Source organism: Schistocerca gregaria, chromosome 3 (genome assembly GCF_023897955.1).
Source record: "Schistocerca gregaria isolate iqSchGreg1 chromosome 3, iqSchGreg1.2, whole genome shotgun sequence".
NCBI lineage: Eukaryota > Metazoa > Arthropoda > Insecta > Orthoptera > Acrididae > Schistocerca > Schistocerca gregaria.
The window spans coordinates 461,610,975-461,631,321 of record NC_064922.1 but is presented as its reverse complement, the minus strand read 5'-3'; the positions used below and the strand labels follow the sequence as shown (position 1 = coordinate 461,631,321).

Below are 20,347 nucleotides of genomic sequence, written 5' to 3'. Positions count from 1 at the left end.
AGTCATCTTTGTTGGTGGCTACAGGTGCTCTAAAGTGGAAAAGAATAACGATAAGGAAACAGGTTAAATAGCCTAGTATTGTACCAGAACGTAAGGCGTTATGTATAATTATATCATCTTTAATTCCAGTCTTGGCCAGGTCATCGGGGAACGGGTCTTTGGCCAGATGCACTGCGTACACAGTGGGGACGGTGAAGAATGCACAGTGTGTGGACAACTACTGCGGGATGTGAAGTGGCATACCATCCTTATGGAACCTTCGTTATCACAAAAGGACTGTATTTAAAACCTCAGAGGAAAATACTTGGACTGTTAATGTGGTGAAAACAATCTGATAGCTGTACAACCTATTAGACCACTCACGTATACAAATCTCCTTAAATTCGTCAAAAAATCCCGCATCCCACGATTCCAAATAGTGCTTATGATTGATACACTCCCAGAGATGCTGTAGAAAATATGGAAAATGGAGAACTGGGACTCTAAATGTTGCGGGAGAGTCTTCAACTTTTTGGGTAGCACGTGTCAAGGAAAACAGGAATATGAGACTTCAGTTCCTCCCTCTTACGCAGTGTTCAAATGACTTACGGGAATGTAGATGGCAGACGTTGCAGACAAACACCGGTATTTCTGCGGGAGCACACACTGCAAGCCAAGTGGGTACTAATAGTATTTAAATAAATTACTCCCATCATTCACTCAATGCATACGGTTTATGGTTCACCCTCTTCACGTTTGTGCAAACCCAAGCGAAATGTTTTTACTTGTTGTTTTTAATGTATTGTTCGAAGAATCAAAAGCGGCTTTAAGGCCACTTGTCTCTACATCAATACTACTATCCGTAGCATGAGGAGCCTGGGAGGCTGTAAATTCAGAAACCCGTTAACAGACTTCCATGAAAAATGACTCTGTCTGTTCTAACTGTAATAGCAATGCTACATTTTCCATTCCATGGTACTCATCTCAGTACGAGTACAATACTATTATTATCGTTTAATATGGTTAATATTTTGCGGTTTTTATACACTTCAGTTTTTCAATTTCTCTATGACCCAATCTCTACTTCCACACGCTTAGTGATTGCTATTATCTCCTCATTTGGAGATACATTCTCAGTATATTGTAACAATTCATTATGCACACAGCGAGTTTGATTCACTATCTCCTGGTGAGTGACTATATTGTTTTTATCAGTTTTCTCCCAAACTACAAATTTCATGCTATTTTGTCTAAAACAGACATGGTGAGACCATGGCTGTGTACAATTAGTGTAGGTTGATTCTTGCAAAGAAGACGAAAGCAACCAGCCACTATTGATAATGCTATTTATTTAAGTAAATAGTGCCGTAACTGGTTTCGAACTGACAAGTTCATCGTCAGAAACCTGTTCACAAGTTTCAGAAGATGCACTTCACATAAACGTCAGTTTTCGATTTTTATTCTCCCACTGTAGCTAAATATTATTGGTGTGTTGGTGCCTTACGGTAGAAAACAATGTTAGAAGCGCCCTATGTAAACATAACTAACCATAAAACAATGTAATAGAGAGTAAACAAATATGTGAGGTTAAGTGGTTTTATTAGTTACATCAAAAATTCCGCCAACTTTTGTTACGAAGTTGCAGGACTGTATTTTTGAAATATTGAACTTACGTGATTTGCATATCACAATATTGTGAAAAGCACCACACGCAGCACACTCATACCAAAACGTACACTCCTGGAAATTGAAATAAGATCACCGTGAATTCATTGTCCCAGGAATGGGAAACTTTATTGGCACACTCCTGGGGTCAGATACATCACATGACCACACTGACAGAACCACAGGCACATAGACACAGGCAACAGAGCATGCACAATGTCGGCACTAGTACAGTGTATATCCACCTTTCGCAGCAATGCAGGCTGCTATTCTCCCATGGAGACGATCGTAGAGATGCTGGATGTAGTCCTGTGGAACGGCTTGCCATGCCATTTCCACCTGGCGCCTCAGTTGGACCAGCGTTCGTGCTGGACGTGCAGACCGCGTGAGACGACGCTTCATCCAGTCCCAAACATGCTCAATGGGGGACAGATCCGGAGATCTTGCTGGCCAGGGTAGTTGACTTACACCTTCTAGAGCACGTTGGGTGGCACGGGATACATGCGGACGTGAATTGTCCTGTTGGAACAGCAAGTTCCCTTGCCGGTCTCGGAACGGTAGAACGATGGGTTCGATGACGGTTTGGATGTACCGTGCACTATTCAGTCCTGTTGGAACAGCAAGTTCCCTTGCCGGTCTCGGAACGGTAGAACGATGGGTTCGATGACGGTTTGGATGTACCGTGCACTATTCAGTGTCCCCTCGACGACCACCAGAGGTGTACGGCCAGTGTAGGAGATCACTCCCCACACCATGATGCCGGGTGTTGGCCCTGTGTGCCTCGGTCGTATGCAGTCCTGATTGTGGCGCTCACCTGCACGGCGCCAAACACGCATACGACCATCATTGGCACCAAGGCAGAAGCGACTCTCATCGCTGAAGACGACACGTCTCCATTCGTCCCTCCATTCACGCCTGTCGCGACACCACTGGAGGCGGGCTGCACGATGTTGGGGCGTGAGCGGAAGACGGGCTAACGGTGTGCGGGACCGTAGCAGCCCCGTCATGGAGACGGTTGCGAATGGTCCTCGCCGATACCCCAGGAGCAACAGTGTCCCTAATTTGCTGGGAAGTGGCGGTGCGGTCCCCTACGGCACTGCGTAGTATCCTACGGTCTTGGCGTGCATCCGGGCGTCGCTGCGGTCCGGTCCCAGATCGACGGGCACGTGCACCTTCCGCCGACCACTGGCGACAACATCGATGTACTGTGGAGACCTCACGCCCCACGTGTTGAACAATTCGGTGGTACGTCCACCCGGCCTCCCGCATGCCCACTATACGCCCTCGCTCAAAGTCCGTCAACTGCACATACGGTTCACGTCCACGCTGTCGCGGCATGCTACCAGTGTTAAAGACTGCGATGGAGCTCCGTATGCCACGGCAAACTGGCTGACACTGACGGTGGCGGTGCACAAATGCTGCGCAGCTAGCGCCATTCGACGGCCAACGGCGCGGTTCCTGGTGTGTCCGCTGTGCCGTGGGTGTGATAATTGCTTGTACATCCCTCTCGCAGTGTCCGGAGCAAGTATGGTGGGTCTGACACACCGGTGTCAATGTGTTCTTTTTTCCATTTCCAGGAGTGTATTTGCCACATGTGAAGTTGACACGTAGATGGCGGTTTCACAAATGCAGCAGTGATGAACAAGGATGAACAATTAAAATACAGAGATAAACGTTACATTATGAGCATACAGTATTACAGATGAAGTTAACAGATGTAGCAACCAGTTTGTGTGAATGCTAGTTACTGTTATTATGTAAATACTGTGCTATATATAGAGAACAGCATAGAGGTGAGGGAAAGTGAATAATATGACAGTAGCAATTATATTAACATCGTATGGCGCACTGACATTTTGAATCAGTTTTACAGCATAAAATTCAGCAGCTATCCATTCATAACGTAAAGAATAACTACCTGTCATGCAAAAGATCAGGTATATATAAACTCAGATGCCAAATTTTCTCATCCTCCTATACTGGACAGACAGAGAGAAACTTTGACATTCGATTCAAAAAACATTTAGATGCCATATGTTTGTAAAACCCCTCAAAATCTGCATTTGCAATACACACAACTGTCAGCAAACATGGAGTAAAAAACACTGAAGACCACATCCAAATACATGCTGAGAAAGATACCCTCATGAATCTGCTTGAAGAGATAGAAATATATACACATAAAAGCAAATCACCACGATATATACTCAATGAACAGACAGAGCTTGCCAAATTTCACTCAACTATATTCCAGTTTAAAACATAAGAAACACTACTCCTTTTGACAACTGCATACAGTCAATAACCCAAAAAAATATTACATCATAGTATATCTGCCTTTCATTATTGCAACTGTAAGACTTAAAAAAATCGGTGAGTCATACTACATTAATGTAGTTTCTGGTGTCACATTATTCATTTTATCTCATCTCTATGTTGTTACCTGTTTATGGCTCAGTATTTAAGCAATACCATATAAGTAACATTCACACAAACTGGTTACTACATTTTCTGAATTTATTTATAATTAATGCTCACTGAATATTGTATGCTGATAATGTAACCTATATTCTTTGTAATATGAATACTTGAAATGTTACATTAATTTTTTTTTAAAATTACACTGTAAAATGAAACCAATGTATGTATTGTAATACACGAACTTCTCTGGCGCTGCTTTACACCAAAATACAGCTGCCTTCACAATCACATATTATTGCAACTGTAAAATTGATTCAAACTTTCATTGCGTCCTACGCTGTTAATATAATTGCTACTGTCATATTATTCACTTCATCTCACCTGTATGCTGTTCCCTGCATATAGCACAGTATTAAGATAATATCATGTAACTACCATTCACACAAACTGGTTACTATATCTGTCAGCTTAATCTGTAATATTATATGCTCATAATGTAAGTTTTACCTTGGTGTTTTAATTGTTCGTCGTGTTTTATTTATTCTTTATAAACATTCATAGTGTAAAATCAAAGTTATCTATATATTCTAATATCTCTGAGAAATAACATCTCTGGTACTGTTGTATTGATTGAAACTGCAATCTTTGTGTCAACGTCACATGTGGCAAATACTTGTGTGTGTGTGTGTGTGTGTTGTGTGGGGAGGGGAGGGTGCTTTGCCCAATTTGGTATTTGGTGGCATGCAAACCACTTAAGTACTACATATACTTTGCAATGTTTCAAAAATACAATCCTGCAACTTCGCCAAAAAATTTCGCTGAATCTTCGATGTAAGTACTATAGCCACTTAACCACACATATTTGTTTACTCTGTATTACATCGTTTGGAGGTTAGTTATGTTCACACAGGATGCTTCTCATATCGTTTTCTACCGTAAGGCACCAGCACACCAAGAATATTTAGCTACAGTGGGAGAATAAAAATCGAAAACTGACGTTTATGTAAAGTGCATCTTGTGAATGTTGTAAACAGCGGTCTGAGGGTGAACTTGTCAGTTCGTGATCGGTTATTATTTTCTTAAATAAATGGGATTATTAATAGAGGCTGGTTGCTGTCTTCTTCTTGTAAGAATAAACCTACATTTTTCGTACTCCTCCTCAGGGAATTTGAGAACGTCCTGTTTGATTTGTAAATCCTTTTTCTAGACTCGCAAATATGATCCTGTGACCTGGAATGCATGCTTAAGCTAATTAACGTCATTTGAGGCACTTACATTGACTATGTTCTGATTCATCCCTGTCCACAGCTCGTGGTCGTGCGGTAGCGTTCTCGCTTCCCACCCCCGGGTTCCCGGGTTCGATTCCCGACGGGATCAGTGATTTTCTCAGCCTCGTGATGACTGAGTGTTGTGTGATGTCCTTAGGTTAGTTTGGTTTAAGTAGTTCTAAGTTCTAGAGAACTGATGAGCATAGATGTTAAGTCCCATAGTGCTCAGAGCCATATTTTTTATTCATCTCTAAATTAGAGGTCTTTAAACGGATATCTATACATTATTACAAAATAATTTATGGTTTGTCTCTATGTTTGTGGCATTTAAACTCGTAATATTTACATTAGTACTATCTAATTTTTTGAGTGTTACTGTTACCCACAAAGGCCATTCCTTGATATCCACTACGCTATCTTCCGACATCATTTCTTTATGATATACAGTTATAAAAAACTCCAGCATCGCTGACAAAGTTATGTCTGTTTCCCCAACATGGTGGATATATTTGTACCCTCAGTGTGCACCCACAGAATTAACTTCTATTGATGGTGAACTAGCTCATGATGTAGCCTACAACTTGGCAGTAACTGGATTCTACCTGGCAGCTACCACCAAGTCAGGACGCGCAGATCTTGCCACTGGCAGAATCGTCTCCCTCACGTCCCCCCCCCCCCCCCCCGCCCCTAAGTTGCCTTGTTTCATGCAGGTGATTCCTGGCAGCTAACACCAGTCATGATGAGTTGATGTGAGGTTCTCCCGGTTGCTACTACCTAAAATACTCGTAATGCCGGCTGTCTTCGCATGCTTCCACCAAGATGATGTGCCTCGCTGTCGATGCTTGTGAGGGGGCTGCTCTGGCTGCTTCCACCAGGACACTGCATCTCGTGGTCGTGGATGTCTGCTGTCCCAGCTGCTTGCATCAAATTACTGCGTGTTGTGATCGTTGCTCGCCAGCCAGAAAATGAATGCAATTTCCTCCAGTGGACTCACTTCCACTCCTCTCATTTGTGGTGCCACCAGTGTTTATAATTCCATTTCGTCAACTCTCTTGATCTCTCTCTCTCTATTCTCATGAGCTTTGCTCCTTGCGAATTTATGTTCACACACAATGTACTGATAGCCACATGTGGCGTCGCTCCCCTTGCCATGTTATTACTTAAACATGCAACATCAGTACATGTGGTACCTAACACGTGTTTGACAAAACATTCAATCAGGTAATTATAGCAGGTCAGCTTCAACACTTCAGATTCCTCTTCCAGGGAGTGGGGCGGCGGGAATGCTACAAATAATTTGAGTTACTGCAATGAAATAGTTAGAATAACTTGCTGCGAACTCGGAAGTAGAGAGAGTCATTACTTGAATCATTTTACATATCACTAGTCCACATAGTTTCTTTGTCTTCCAGAAAATTAACAATTGGAGTATTATCTCTGCACTTGCTCTTGAACATCGATCGCTGATTCACTTCAGACTTCAACAACTCCAAAATTTTCAACAACACTGGATCATAAAGAAAATCAGTTTCCTGATGATGGAATCAGATTCAAATTCAAATTATTTTTGCACATTTGTCTTCAGTTCAACTAAATCATTATGAATAAATAAATAACTTCTTAGTTCCGCAAATGTATTTTATTGCAGTACCAGTTTTACATTAACACTGATGTTAGTTGTATTACGTCAAGACAAGAACTAACTAATCATCTTCACATTATGTTGAAAATCCATTAACTTGTTCGTTAAAGACAGTTAAAAAATTTAATTTAGTATAAATCAGAGGGCAATAAAATATTCTGAAAGAACCTTATTCTGTGCAATGGCTTCCACTTAGTGAGCCACAGGAGTGAGTTTTCATCTTCGGAGCGGCACAGAAGATGCTGCCAGTGTGTGCTCCTCCTTGACATCAGACAGATACAAAAACCGATTCAAATACAAATTTCAAAACCACACAAATAACATAGAGAATGATCGTATTAAATATCTGTTGTCAGATATGTTAAATAAATATAATATACTATTGCCTGCAAACTGAGTGGCAGGAGATATGATGTAACTGTCTTGATATTTGGCTTCACTACATTGTCGATCCTGTATGGCTGTCAGAACACTTGCACTAAGTATAGAAAAGAAAATGGCAGATCCTGGGATACTGGGCCATCCTTGATGGGTCATGTTACATGACAAATGTATAAAATATAACTGGTCCAAAAGCGCAAACTTGAAACAATTCCCAGTGTGATGTCACAGTGTAAATATCTACCACTACTGCTGGGATAGAAGAAAAAGGATTAAGTCTGCATTTCAAAATGTATTACACAAGGGAGAGCCCCTCAGTCACCTTTCATAATATCTGGATGAACTGGTCGTGAATTTTGCCTTTTGTTAGCCAAGCACTATGGTCAGCGATTTCACTGCATGCTATTTCCAATATCAAAGTGTTGGGCAGGGCCAACCAGGCGGACAGTCACATGGAGCCACAAAATTCCTCCGGTAAACCATCTGGCGTGAAATGCATTCCACGAACTCCCAATGAACCACAGTACATATCGACCAAATTGAAAAATTTATATCTGTTAGAAAATCTAATAGCTGCAGTTTCTACTACTAATACAATGTTTACCATGACACTACAGTCACCCAGACGACAGCTCTAACCTCACAGCCCATGCAACTCAAGTGGCAATAATGGGGCAATTTGCAAATGCAAGCAGCACACATGTCCGAGACATGTTAAAAAAAGTCTGGAAAACTGTGGTTTTTGTTACGATTTTACTGTAGCTTGAATGCTACTTGTTACAAGTGTGTTGTAACATGTAAATGTATGTAGTGATGTGTTATGTAGTCTCTACTATGTAGCAGAAAACTTATCAGTTCTCGCTATATTATTGCTTCATATAAAATATTCAAACTGCAAAATTCATTTGAAATACTTCAGAGTAGCTTTCATAAGATCAAAATTCTCACAGGCTTGAATAACTTTTCACTGCAGTCGAACATGTTTCAATGGCCTACAACATAGCAAGACTGTAGAATTTCTTCAAGTCCACATGTGTAATCATTTGACATAATCTCTCCTGACACTGGCTACCCTGAACAACAGTAGGCCTCCTACACTTGCACCTTTGTTGAAGGAATCGTACTGACATTTGACAGAAACTATTGAGAATGCCTACGGAAGTGTGTAAGTTACGATATACCAGTCTCATTACCCCCTCATTGAAATACATGAAAACGTTTCACATTTTCCTGTTACCCTTAGGTTCCTCTACTGTCAGCAGTTAGAAATTCACTAGTAATGTTACGAGTAAATGTCTTTTGTATGACGTCTAATATTTACAGTTTTTATGAGCAATCGTATAAAAATCACTAAAAAATTCAGTGCTGGTCTCAGTATGAAATCGTTTTCCGTTTATAGTACAGACGATCGAAGTTAAATGTTTTGTCTAGATCAGTATCAAATTCCTATGACATCATGGCATAGCTACAGACAAAATCAGTGTTGGTCAAAAATGCAGTGCTATCCTGAACTTTAGATCACTGTCTCTGTGTAGGGAGGATGAATGAAGTTTAATACTACTACTACTACTGCTACTACTGCTATAGGAACCTACTTGGATCTGTAGCATAAATCTACTGACACTACCACAATGAACTCAGTATGGAACCTACTATTTGATTTTATGGAATGAATTTACTATCACAAGAACCATTAGTACTCCACCAAATGCACTATATTAAGAACACAGCTTTATGAATTAATATAGCACATTCTACCACACAAGCATCCTTTAACAGTTTGTGGTACTAGACCCAAATCGTGCTACATTGAATTGAAGAGCGTTCACACTAGTATCTTAGCCTCAACTTCGTCTGATCTGAACACATGTGGACACTATTTGATATCAGCTCTATACCCACATTATATGTGAAATGTGTACAGATGTAATGTCAGATACCTGTGGATTCGTGGAAGAATGTGTTGTAACGTAGTCGATCTGTCTATAAAACTAAGCAGCTGTTTGAAGTGCAGTGTAATTTGTAACAGCAGTAGGTCCAGACACAGAGTCAGATTTTTTTCCTGATAACTGGATATGTTTTCCCTGACTGTGAATGTGACTCTTGCAGCTAACAATTCTTACAACTACTTTTCACAATTGAATCTGGATTAAAACACTGCGTTTTGTAACAAGAAGCAAACTTGTTATTGCTTATGAATTATTGCAGCCAGCATCACATTTCCTGTAGTTTAGTAAAAGAAGCATACTAAAAAGGCACATTTTGAAGAAATCTTTAATTCACTGTATGACTTAAATTGTGGACATCCGTAATAAACAACCTCAGAAAGCACCAAATACTGAAAACAGGAATTGTTAAAAGGCCTAGAACTTCACTGCTAGTCGCTGGGTTCAAATGTGGGTACTGTGCTGCGCGTGGGGAAGAGGATGGCTCCTGACGACAGAATAACAACATTTATTGATCATCTGCAGTACACTGATTGTGGGCCCTCTGGGTGAGTTTTACTTCCGCTCGCAATATTCTTGGCGGAGACGAACTTGGCCGGTTGACTCTCTCAAGCGCGCTGCTGCGGCGACTGTAACTGCACTGGCACAGCAGTGGGGCAGGTGAGTGTGCTGTCTCCGCGACCACCACAGTTGCGGCTGCCTGGCATTGGTGGGCCAACGTCCCCAGCTCTGGCCCCGGTCACGTGGTTTGTGGAGGTAGCGACCCTGGGCGATGGGGACAGTGCGTTACCACAACTCTCCCCAAGTGATGACTCCCTTGAGAATGGGCTGCCTGTTGACGGCATCCGACGCTAGTTACAGCAGCTGCGTACTCTGTTATCTGCTAGGCGACGACCTCCACTGCGACAGTGACTATTACGATGACTGCAATGGCAGTGACGTCACCAAACAGGTGGCGGAGCTAAGTAACACAGGCTCTCCGTCACCCCAAAGTCACACGGCAGTCGATGATGACGAACTGGATACAGATCCTTAAATGTGGCTTCATGCCGCTCAAGTCTGCGGTTCTTCTTCCCCAGTAGGTCGGTGGAATATTTTTGTGTTGCTCGGCTGGTAAAACTGACCCGATTACCGCCCTTGCTGTTGACATTGTGGCGTGGAGCGAGCTAACCGATGATACAGAGTTCTGCTTCGTGTTGTTTAACGCCGCCGATCCACATACGTTACGGTATCATACCACTGAACTGCGCAACGGAATGTAACACGTATGGGACTTCTGACTTCCAATTTTCACTCAGATTTTAACTAACTTAATTTCTTTAACACTTACAGCACGGTGTCCTTACGCCATACGGGCGCGGCCGGTCTGACGTTGGAGACGGCGCCTTTATTTCGCTCCGTAAGCGCGTATAGCGCGTCTTCGAAGCAGTTTTGTCAACTAATGTGAAGGTATTTCATTATTCTTCCGGAAGAGGCAAGCACTTATCGGCTATCTCATCATGGGAGCGGCTGTGAGCACTGCAATGACGAAGTTACCTGCAGTTTATTCACAGGTGTTTACGATCGTGAAAATATCGCACAGTGAGTAGACGGAGGCAGAGATCTTATATATTCTTTATGGAGGTGCAGGATCTGAAACTGACGATTCTTACAAAGGGGTATTCGTACTCTCCAGACGAAAGTACAAGTGATGATTCAGGTATGTATATGTCTCAATTGTTCATAAAGTGAATAGTTCATTACCGCATTCTCTATTGTGAGTAATGTTCATTACTTCATTTGCATTTAGTACCTTTTAGTACCAATGTTAGTATTATTTTTTTTTTTTATATGCAGACAATGGTACAGACCATCAGTCACCGTCTGTGGTACCTGGTCGTGTGTGCCTCACTGAGCGCAAAGAGCAAGATTAGTCGGAACTGGACGATCAGCCAGCACTGCCGGATTTCCAGAAAGTAGTCGGCGTAGTATCATATTTTTCATATGCCACTGAAGAGCTTCAATATTTTAGTTATTTCTTTGATGACAATCATATTCGGCTCATCAAAAGTCAAACCAATCTGTACGCTGGTACCGTTATTACGACAATGAAACGCAAAGGCAGCTTGAAAATAAACTCTGTTTGGAATCAGGAGTCTGCAGTAAAATTGCAAGAGCTTTACTGGTCTCTCAGTATTATTTTGCATATGTGCGTCGTCAAATTGCCGAAAATCAGTGATTATTGGGCAACAGACCCATTTCCGCAGAAAGGATTTGCGAGTAAATTTTTAAGACGCGATCGATTTTGTTATACGTTGTCGAAGTTAAACTTGAATGAAAATGCTATGTTAATTAGCAGAGGCGAAGAAAAGTACGACCCACTTCACAAAGTGAGGCCTTTGTTTGATTTCTTTGTGAATAAAAGCAAAATTAGTTTTCGTCCAGGCATGAATCTGACAATAGATGAGGCAATGTGTCCCTTTCGTGGTAGAACAAGCTTCAGAGTATACATGAAAAACAAACCCAATAAATATGGAATAAAATTGTATGCTCTGTGCGATTCATCAACTGGTTATATGCTAAACTGTGATGTACATACAGGTTCTGCAGGCAGTGTCGACAATAGTATCCAGGACCTTGTAAAAAGGTTGTGTTCACAGTACTTTGGCAAAGGACATTGCACTTATTGGGTAGGTACTACATCAGTCCATTTCTTTTGGACATGTTGTGGGAAAATAAACCTATTGGAGTGGGAACTGTTATAAAAACAGGAAAGGTTTACGACGAATATTCAGAACACTAAAACTAAAACAAAAAAAGATCGTTTTTCAAAGGAAACACCATCTCTTGGAAGAGAAGTGGAAGTCAAGTCTTGCCACAAAGCCTAAGTCTACCAGCACTAGTATTTTAGTGAGGGCCTACGGTGGAATTGGATAAATTGTAAAGCCAGACGCTGTAATTGATTACAATAAGAATAAAGCTGGGGCTGGCAGAGCAGATCAGTTCTCCAGCTATTATCCTTTTGACCGAAAAACTTTGAAGTGGTGGTAAAATCTGTTTTTCCACTTGTTTATCGTGTCAACTCTCAACAGTTTTATTTTGTATAAAGAGAACACTAGGAAGAATGTATCCCTAGTAGACTTTATTCACAGAGTGTGGACGAAACAGGCTAAGAAGGGCGGAAATATCTTTCAGCAACAAGCCGCTTCATCCTCACAAATTCAGAGGACATTTGCAAGGCACTTTCCAGAGAAGGTCCAACAGGCTGATCAACTTTATTACATTTACAGTTACCCCTACGAGTGTGAAATACTATTATAGGTTTCATTTGTCAAATACATATTGTTGCACAGATTTCTGGGAGACGTATTTGCAATGGCACTTGTGGTGACAAAAAACTAGTTCTCTACGTTTCGAAATAGCACTGTGAGCTGTTTCAAAGGTGTGTTATTATTGTGACAGTGAAGGCTCAGCATTGTGGAGAACAAGGTTTCTAGAAATAGGACTACCTCTTGTCAGTCCGAAGATACTTTATTAGAGACAAGACTTTGAAGGTAAGTAGGTGATATGAAACACATTTTCCAGATCGAATCAGAACCTCACGCTATTTCACTAATTTAATTGTTTTCTGCAATCATAATTCGACTATATTCGAGAATATGAAGCTATGCAATGGTGCTTAATGTAATTTTCTACGATCATTTCTAATGTTTCCAATATTTAGAACATTTTTTTCAAGAGAGCTGGACCTCTGAAGTAGATGCTTTTCTGGGAGAGATTTTACTTTACTCGTGTAGCGTGGAAATGTCGTATAGCAATGTATGGTGGGATCAGCTGATTGTCAGAGAGGGTGCTATTCGTCCGTGCACATTAGCTCCTTTCCATCGGGATATTTGAGACTGGTGTAGTAATAGTATTTGTGGAAATTATGTGAGTGTAGTGAATCAGTGTGTGTACAGTGTTATGTTTGTGCTGCAGTAAGAGAATGAGAAAAGGAATATAGTGAAACCCTTTGGTGGCATATGGTCTACCCACTCGAGTAGCAGCTAGATGGTCGCCGAGTTTAACGTATCCACCCTGTAGTTAGATCACCATAAATAGCGTCACACATTCTCACATCATGAAACAATAAATGTGATCAGGAGCTGCACACCACCACCTCTCCTCCTCCTTCAGGCTCTGAAAATTTCATCCATCAACAGGATTCGAGTCAGTGTACGTAAAAGTTGCGTGCTAAAGCAGCCCTCGACTATGGCGGAGGGTTAATTGTGTAGTTTTCTGTAGTGACTGCTTCTCTGTGTGAAGAAAATTATTTTGTTTTATTTGCTGTCCATATAACTGCCGTTGTTTCCTCGGCAATTACTTAGCGGACTGTATTTCACGAGGCATACATGATACTCTGTAACCTTTGAGGGGATGGCTGGTTATAGAAAATAAGACAGTTTCTAGTTCTTCTCTGCTGGATCCAGGAATTATACGAAACCGGCGCAACAGCGTTGCTAGCAAAGTTTTAATTTCCATAGTAGCGTAGGGGCCTCCCACACATCCTCGTGGACCAGTACTGAACGGAAGGTAGCTGTAGGACCTCCTGGAAGCTGCACTGCCACCCGGAAGGAAGCGACCCGGATCAAACTTGTCGGGATCTGGGAACAGCTCTGGATGCCGGTGCGTCAGGAAGAAGGCCAAAAAGACACAGCAGCCACGAGGTGCTACGTAACGGCCACCTGCTAGTGGAATGTCCTCGGCTGCGAGGCGTGGTATGACGGGAGCTGGAGGGAACAGCCGCAGCGTCTCCTGAAACAAAAAGTGTTTAAAGTAGTTGCTCAATGTTTACAGTTAAGTAGAGAATATTGTACACAATTATTACTTTGATCTAGTATCAGATGTATTTTGAATTTTTAATAACCAAAAGGTAATAATTTTTGAGAATTTCGGGATGATATCAGTATGAAAGTGAAACTTGGGCCTGGTAAGACGGGGGTCCTGTCAGAACTGAGCAATAGCTTCAGAGTAGCAGAGAAGAACCGGAAAAAGTAATAAACTGGTTAGAACTTATTATATCATTCATAAATTAAATTAAATCACTTTTAAGGAAAGGAATTAAAACATGATGGTATTCTTTAAGTGATGATTTAAGTAAGGTGCCCTCGGAAATTTAAGTTGTCTAGTTGTTAGTATCGACTGTGTAGAGGTTAGTGAGAACCTTAGATCATCAGTACCAACTCAGCCAAGCAATGGGCGCCAAATGGGTTAAGCGAATGCAGGATACCAACGACTGTTATTTTTTACTGTCTAGGATGTAGTAGGTTCCAGTCTAGTTGATCGCATTGCTGCAGACTTTCAGGTAATTTTCCAATTTTCGTATTTTGTTCAGAAGAGTGCGACAAGAAGCAATAGGCCTCCCCATGCTTGTTTAAGTTCCAGTGGCGTTAATTCCTGTTGTTCAAGTTTTAAGCCACTTGTTATTGAATTTCTGTTGGTTTCAGTATTTCCCAGCATGCTTCTCCATAATCACAAGAGTGTATACTCACTTCATTCTCGTAGGTAATGTTCCGACTATGGTTACCGTTCTAGCGGTAAAGATTCTTTAGTCTGCTCAACGACAGCTTTTCCTACAGTACGTTTGAAGTACCGATCCAGTGTTTGAGGCGACGCCATCATATTAACATGTGGTAACTACTGTAGCCTGAGCCGTGGCACTTGTGCTTTCGAAATATTATGTGAACGTCCTTTGAATTGGACTGTGTGAAACCTCTCATCATATATATCGACGTTATTGAATTAAAATTGTTTTAGAACTTTTCGATAAATATTAGCTCTGGGTGTACTTGAGGAAGTTGGTTGCTTCCTGTAGATTAACATAAAACTCAACCCCGTTTGCTGAATCACGTGAAACTTCGTCATTAAATGCCTGCTACAAAACAATGTACTACTTTTAATAAAATGAGGTCTCTCTGACTCCTTCTATGACTGAAAGTGGTTTCTCCTAAAATCAGTATTCTCAGAGCAATTATATACAACCGCTCGCTACAGAAAGATCTGTGCTAAAGACCGTAAAATTGCTCAAGTAACACCAATAGCCGAAACGGGAAGTAGGAGCAATCCGCTAACGTCGATTTGCAGAAGGTATTTGGAACGTATACTGTATTCGAACATTATGAAGTACCTCGAACAAAACGATTTATTGACACACAGTCAGCCCGGATTCAGGAAATATCGTTCTTGCAAACCACAACTAGCTGTTTAAACTCATGAAGTAATGAGTGCTGTCAATAGGGGACGTCAAATTGATTCCATAGTTTTGGATTTCCAGAAGCCTTTTGACGCCTTTTCTCACAAGCGTCTTCTAACCAAAATGGGTGCCTATGGAATATCGCCTCAGTTGTGCGACTAGCTTCGTGATTTCCTGTCAGAAGGGTCACAGTTCGTAGCACAAGACGGAAAGTCATCGAGTAAAACAGAAGTAATGATCGGGGTTCCCCAAGGAAGTGCTATAGGCCCTCTATTGTTCCTGATCTATATTAACGACGTAGGAGACAATCTGAGTAGCCGTCCTAGATTGTTTGCAGATGATGCTGTCATTTAACGTCTTGTAAAGTCACCAGATGACCAAAACGAGTTGCAAAACTTAGATAAAATATCTGTACGGTGCTAAAAGGCTCAATTGACACTGAATAAAGAAAAGTGTGGTTTTATTCACATGAGTACCAAAAGAAGTTAAGTCGTTAAGGATGCAGTCTTTGTCATACGATAGATGTTTATCCCGCTGCTCAGTGCTTCACATTCTACCATACGACATAGAAGATAGACGATGGAATTACGTGGTCGCTTGGTGTGACGGATGGTCAATTTGTTCAGCCACGCTCTAGGTTCCCTTAATTTTAGTTATGACGGCTGCCCTTACAAACGTGGGCACACTAATACAACACACATTCTTTTTTCTTTCGTTTAACGCCTTGGAATGAGTGATTCTTGTACACGTTCACAGTATTCTCAATTCTAACAAGCTCCCGCTGCGGTCGTAGGTTCGAATCCTGCCTCGGACATGGATGTGTGTGTTGTCTTAGGTTAGTTAGGTTTAAGTAGTTCTAAGTTCTAGGTGATTGATGACCACAGCAGTTAAGTCCTATCGTGCTCAGAGCCATTTGAACCATTTGAATCTAACAAGCTCCAATATTTCTAACTTGGCCCAAATAGCCATTCCCACTTATTTACAATTATCCAAGTTGAATATGGTGATACATGTTTTTAGTCACATTCATTCCAAGTCCGAGCTCTGGCCTAAAATTAGAAACTAAATCCTTAACCCTTTTTTTAAAAAAAAATCGTTGAAGTGACGTCGTACGTCTCTTCACGCATTTACACATACCTTTAGATACCACTTTGGTAACACCTGGTAGCACTAATGACTTTGACCTCTGTCGGTCAATAGATAATAAGGGCGATGAAAAAATAGTTCAAATGGCTCTGAGCACTATGGGACTTAACATCTGAGGTCACCAGTCCCCTAGAACTTAGAACTACTTAAACCTAACTAACCTAAGGACATCACACACATCCATGTCCGCCTAGAACCTCTCGGCACACCGGCCGGCAAGGGCGGTGAAAGCGAAGTCGTACGTCCTTTGACGTATGTGTATTAATCCCGCTACATTATTTGACCTTTCACGTCAACAGGTATTAGAACATAAAGGTATTTTGTCTGTTCCACGGTATATGCGTTCACAGACCTCACCTGATTAAGCTTCATGGTTCAGTACGTCAAGTACCTGGTTTTAAGAAAGTAGTTTAGCTTTACGTTCTTTTTACACTATTTTGCTACATATCCGACAGCAGTATTCAAAATGACCTCTGTCAGTCATTAGATATTAAGGGCGATGAAGGCGACGTTGTACGTCCTTTCACGCAGTTACATTAAGCCTGTCATTTGACCCTTTTCTGGTGAATAGCTCTTAAAATTTATTATAGTAACTTCACACGCTTATCCAAGCGTAGTCATCAAATACTATCACCGACGACTAGTAATTGAAAAATGAGTTATTCGTCTCCCATATTTTTAGCATGCTTCTAGCTGATGGTATTTTGTCTGTCCTGCGTGCATTCGTTTTTACCATCCGTGGGATTTGCTATCCCACATACATAGTTTCAGACTATCCACGTTCCATAGTTCTGTAAAATCGTCCTCGAGCTAGGACATTACACATACACCCGCATTAACTTCCTGCGCCTTTGATCCGGCCATCGTATCACTTTCGTAACACATTTTATGCCAATCACATGCAAAAAGACGATTTCTCAATTTGGGCATGCGCGTTCCTTTCTGACATTCTCACAGCTTTGCTGCCGGCGCCACCTTAGTTTACCTGAGAGCCCGAGGCCCACCGAACGCTGGCTGGGGTGAGGAAACACGCGTCTGACGCTTGAGCTAAGTACAGCTATTGACATGGTTCATACGCACCGTTTATTTTACATTTTATGCGAGTCTTTTGCTGCTTTGGGGTGTTCTGTATTAATGCTGGACCACGCCTCTTGAGACACTTTGTAGTTTTAGTGTGTTCCGAAGAAGGCGTGGTTATCCGCGTCGAAACCTAGGTCAACATCCACTTTCTGTTTGCAATTGAGGCGGTTTCTTTGTAATCATTAAATTATTCACGATTGCCGACGCGCTGCAATGTTAAAAGTTCTCACTAATTCTAAACGTTACTTCACTGAATGCTGCAAACTCTCCACTGTCTGCCGCAATAAAATGTAAGGTGAAGTATTTTTCCTTTCGACTCGTCCACAGGAACCAAACTGAAGGGGTGTCTGCTAACGTAAGTTACATCTTAAATTTTACATTGGGTTCTTATTCAGCGTCCTTACGCCTGCTTCTTATTTAACTTTCCATACACCGCTGGCTTCACCCACCATGCTGACTGTTATTGTCTGAGGACATTGGCTGCCCCCGAACGCGCTATCCTACCGTCTCGTACTCCAGACACATCTGCTTAAATTGTGATAGGTTCCCAAATTAAGATCTAAATACCTCCACTATATATGTGGTACTCATCCGTACACCGTTTTCAACATTCTTCGTGTTATAAATCACTATATCAATGTTTTTCAGCTAAGTAATTTGCTAAATTATTGTGCTTAATTCTTTAATTTGTTAAGTTATCAACTTTAGCTTGTGCTTAGCACTGTACCACGTCTCAGCCAGGAAAGTGTAGTAAAATGAGGCGGATCAATGACTCAACATAAACGCATATAACGTACTGTGTATAAATGGACGAAGGGTTCCACTACCGTTCGACTAAAGTCCAGGCTTCAAGTCATTTCAAACAGTAACTACCGTAAAATACGTTGGAGTAACCATCAGAAACGACCACATCAAACAATACTAGAAAAAGTAAATGCCTGGAGGAGGTTCCCTGGACGAAGCTTTATGAAGTGAAACAAGCGTTCCTCCAATTTTTGAATACTGTTCATTAGTGTGGGACACTTACCGAGTTTGTTTAACAGAAGAAGCAGAGAAGGTCCAACGAATTGCGGCGCTTTTGTTCCACTGGATCGTTTACTCGACGCTAGGGTGTTACAAACACGCTCAACAAACTCCGTTGGCAGAGGCTACAAGGGAGATATTCACTGATGAAATTCGGAGAGAATCGCTTCGAAAAAGCTGCATAATTGGTTCCGGGAAGAGTCCGGCAACATCTTACTGACTCCTAAATGTACCTCTGGAAACTGTCACGAAGAGCAAATAAGAGAAATTGGAACTGATACTGACGTTAGCCGAAACCACAAGGCATTCGTGAATGGAAGGTGTTAGGGGGAGTGGAGGTGGGAAGATATTAGTCCCAGATGTACCCCCGCCACACTCGCAACTGATAAAAACCAGAGCCTTCGATATCACCCTTCGGCATTGATCAATGACGTCATTATAAGCCCCAAAATGCTACACAGACATCATTTCAAAATGACTGGTCGTAACATTAGACATTTTCATGTTGCGAAAATTTGAAGATTAAATGCAGAATCGTACAGATCGTCAGAAATAATTGTTGAGGCTTACGGGACAACCGCGAGAAATTAGGAGTTTTTGGTCGGTAACAACCACAAAATCACAACAATAGTAAAATACACAAAATGAAACAATTACATAGAGACAGCACAATATAAGATTAGAAAAGAAAAAATCAAAATGGGAAACGAACTGTAGCTAGTACGTAAAACATCAGCTGAGCTATGTAACTGAACTTAAAGACGGATCAGGGGATACCAATAGAGAAAGTCAGAACCGAATAAAATACAGAAAGCTTAAAGGGTATACAGAATCTCACAACGAAAAACTGCGAAAACTAACACAAGGGTATTTAAAACAACTGTTGACCACTATAGCGTAAGGTATGGATGTAGGTGTACCCAATACGCCGGCCGCGGTGGCCGTACGGTTCTAGGCACTTCAGTCCGGAACCGCGTGAGTGCTACGGTCGCAGGTTCGAATCCTGCCTCGGGCATGGATGTGTGTGATGTCCTTAGGTTCATTAGGTTTAAGTAGTTCTAAGTTCTAGGGTACTGATGACCTCAGGTGTTGAGTCCCATAGTGCTCAGAGACATTTGAACCATTTGTACCCAATACGACCGTGTCCTCGTGAAAGCAGCTTGCTTGTCGCAAAATACTAACTCCAGTAAAGAGGGAATGAGTAAGGAATAATAACAAGGTAGGTAAACAAATGTCTTTAATAATCTGAATTACAGGAGATTTAAAATTTTAATCCTGGTTGTTCTACAATCGCTCTTTTACTCACATCCCCTCGAAGAACGACTCGTAGTTGGTTGCTTGAAGGTTCCATTCATTAGCGTTCCTTTGTACCGGGAACATGCTTTCTTCAAATATTTATACGCTAAGTAAAATCCATCAAGTTGTTCGAATGAAAGTGAGTAAGTACAAAAGAAATAGTAAAAGACGAGAACCAAAATTTTAACTTTTCACAATACAAGTTATTGTAAAGTTTTTTTATTGTCTTGTTACTATTCCTTGTTCATTCAGTTACCTAATTAATCCTCCTATTACCATAAACGGCAGT

The 20,347-nt window shown here is 41.4% G+C and overlaps 1 protein-coding gene across 1 annotated transcript in view; it reads right to left on the bottom strand.

The window, feature by feature from the left end:
- Positions 1 to 13,640: 13,640 nt before the first annotated feature.
- The window catches only part of LOC126355421 (cytochrome P450 4C1-like), a 183,665-nt gene continuing 176,958 nt past the window's right edge, over positions 13,641 to 20,347 (bottom strand). Inside the window, exon 5 of the mRNA XM_050005724.1 lies at positions 13,641 to 14,075. Coding sequence (XP_049861681.1) covers positions 13,641 to 14,075 — 435 coding nt within the window. The remainder of the gene's footprint in view (positions 14,076 to 20,347) is intronic.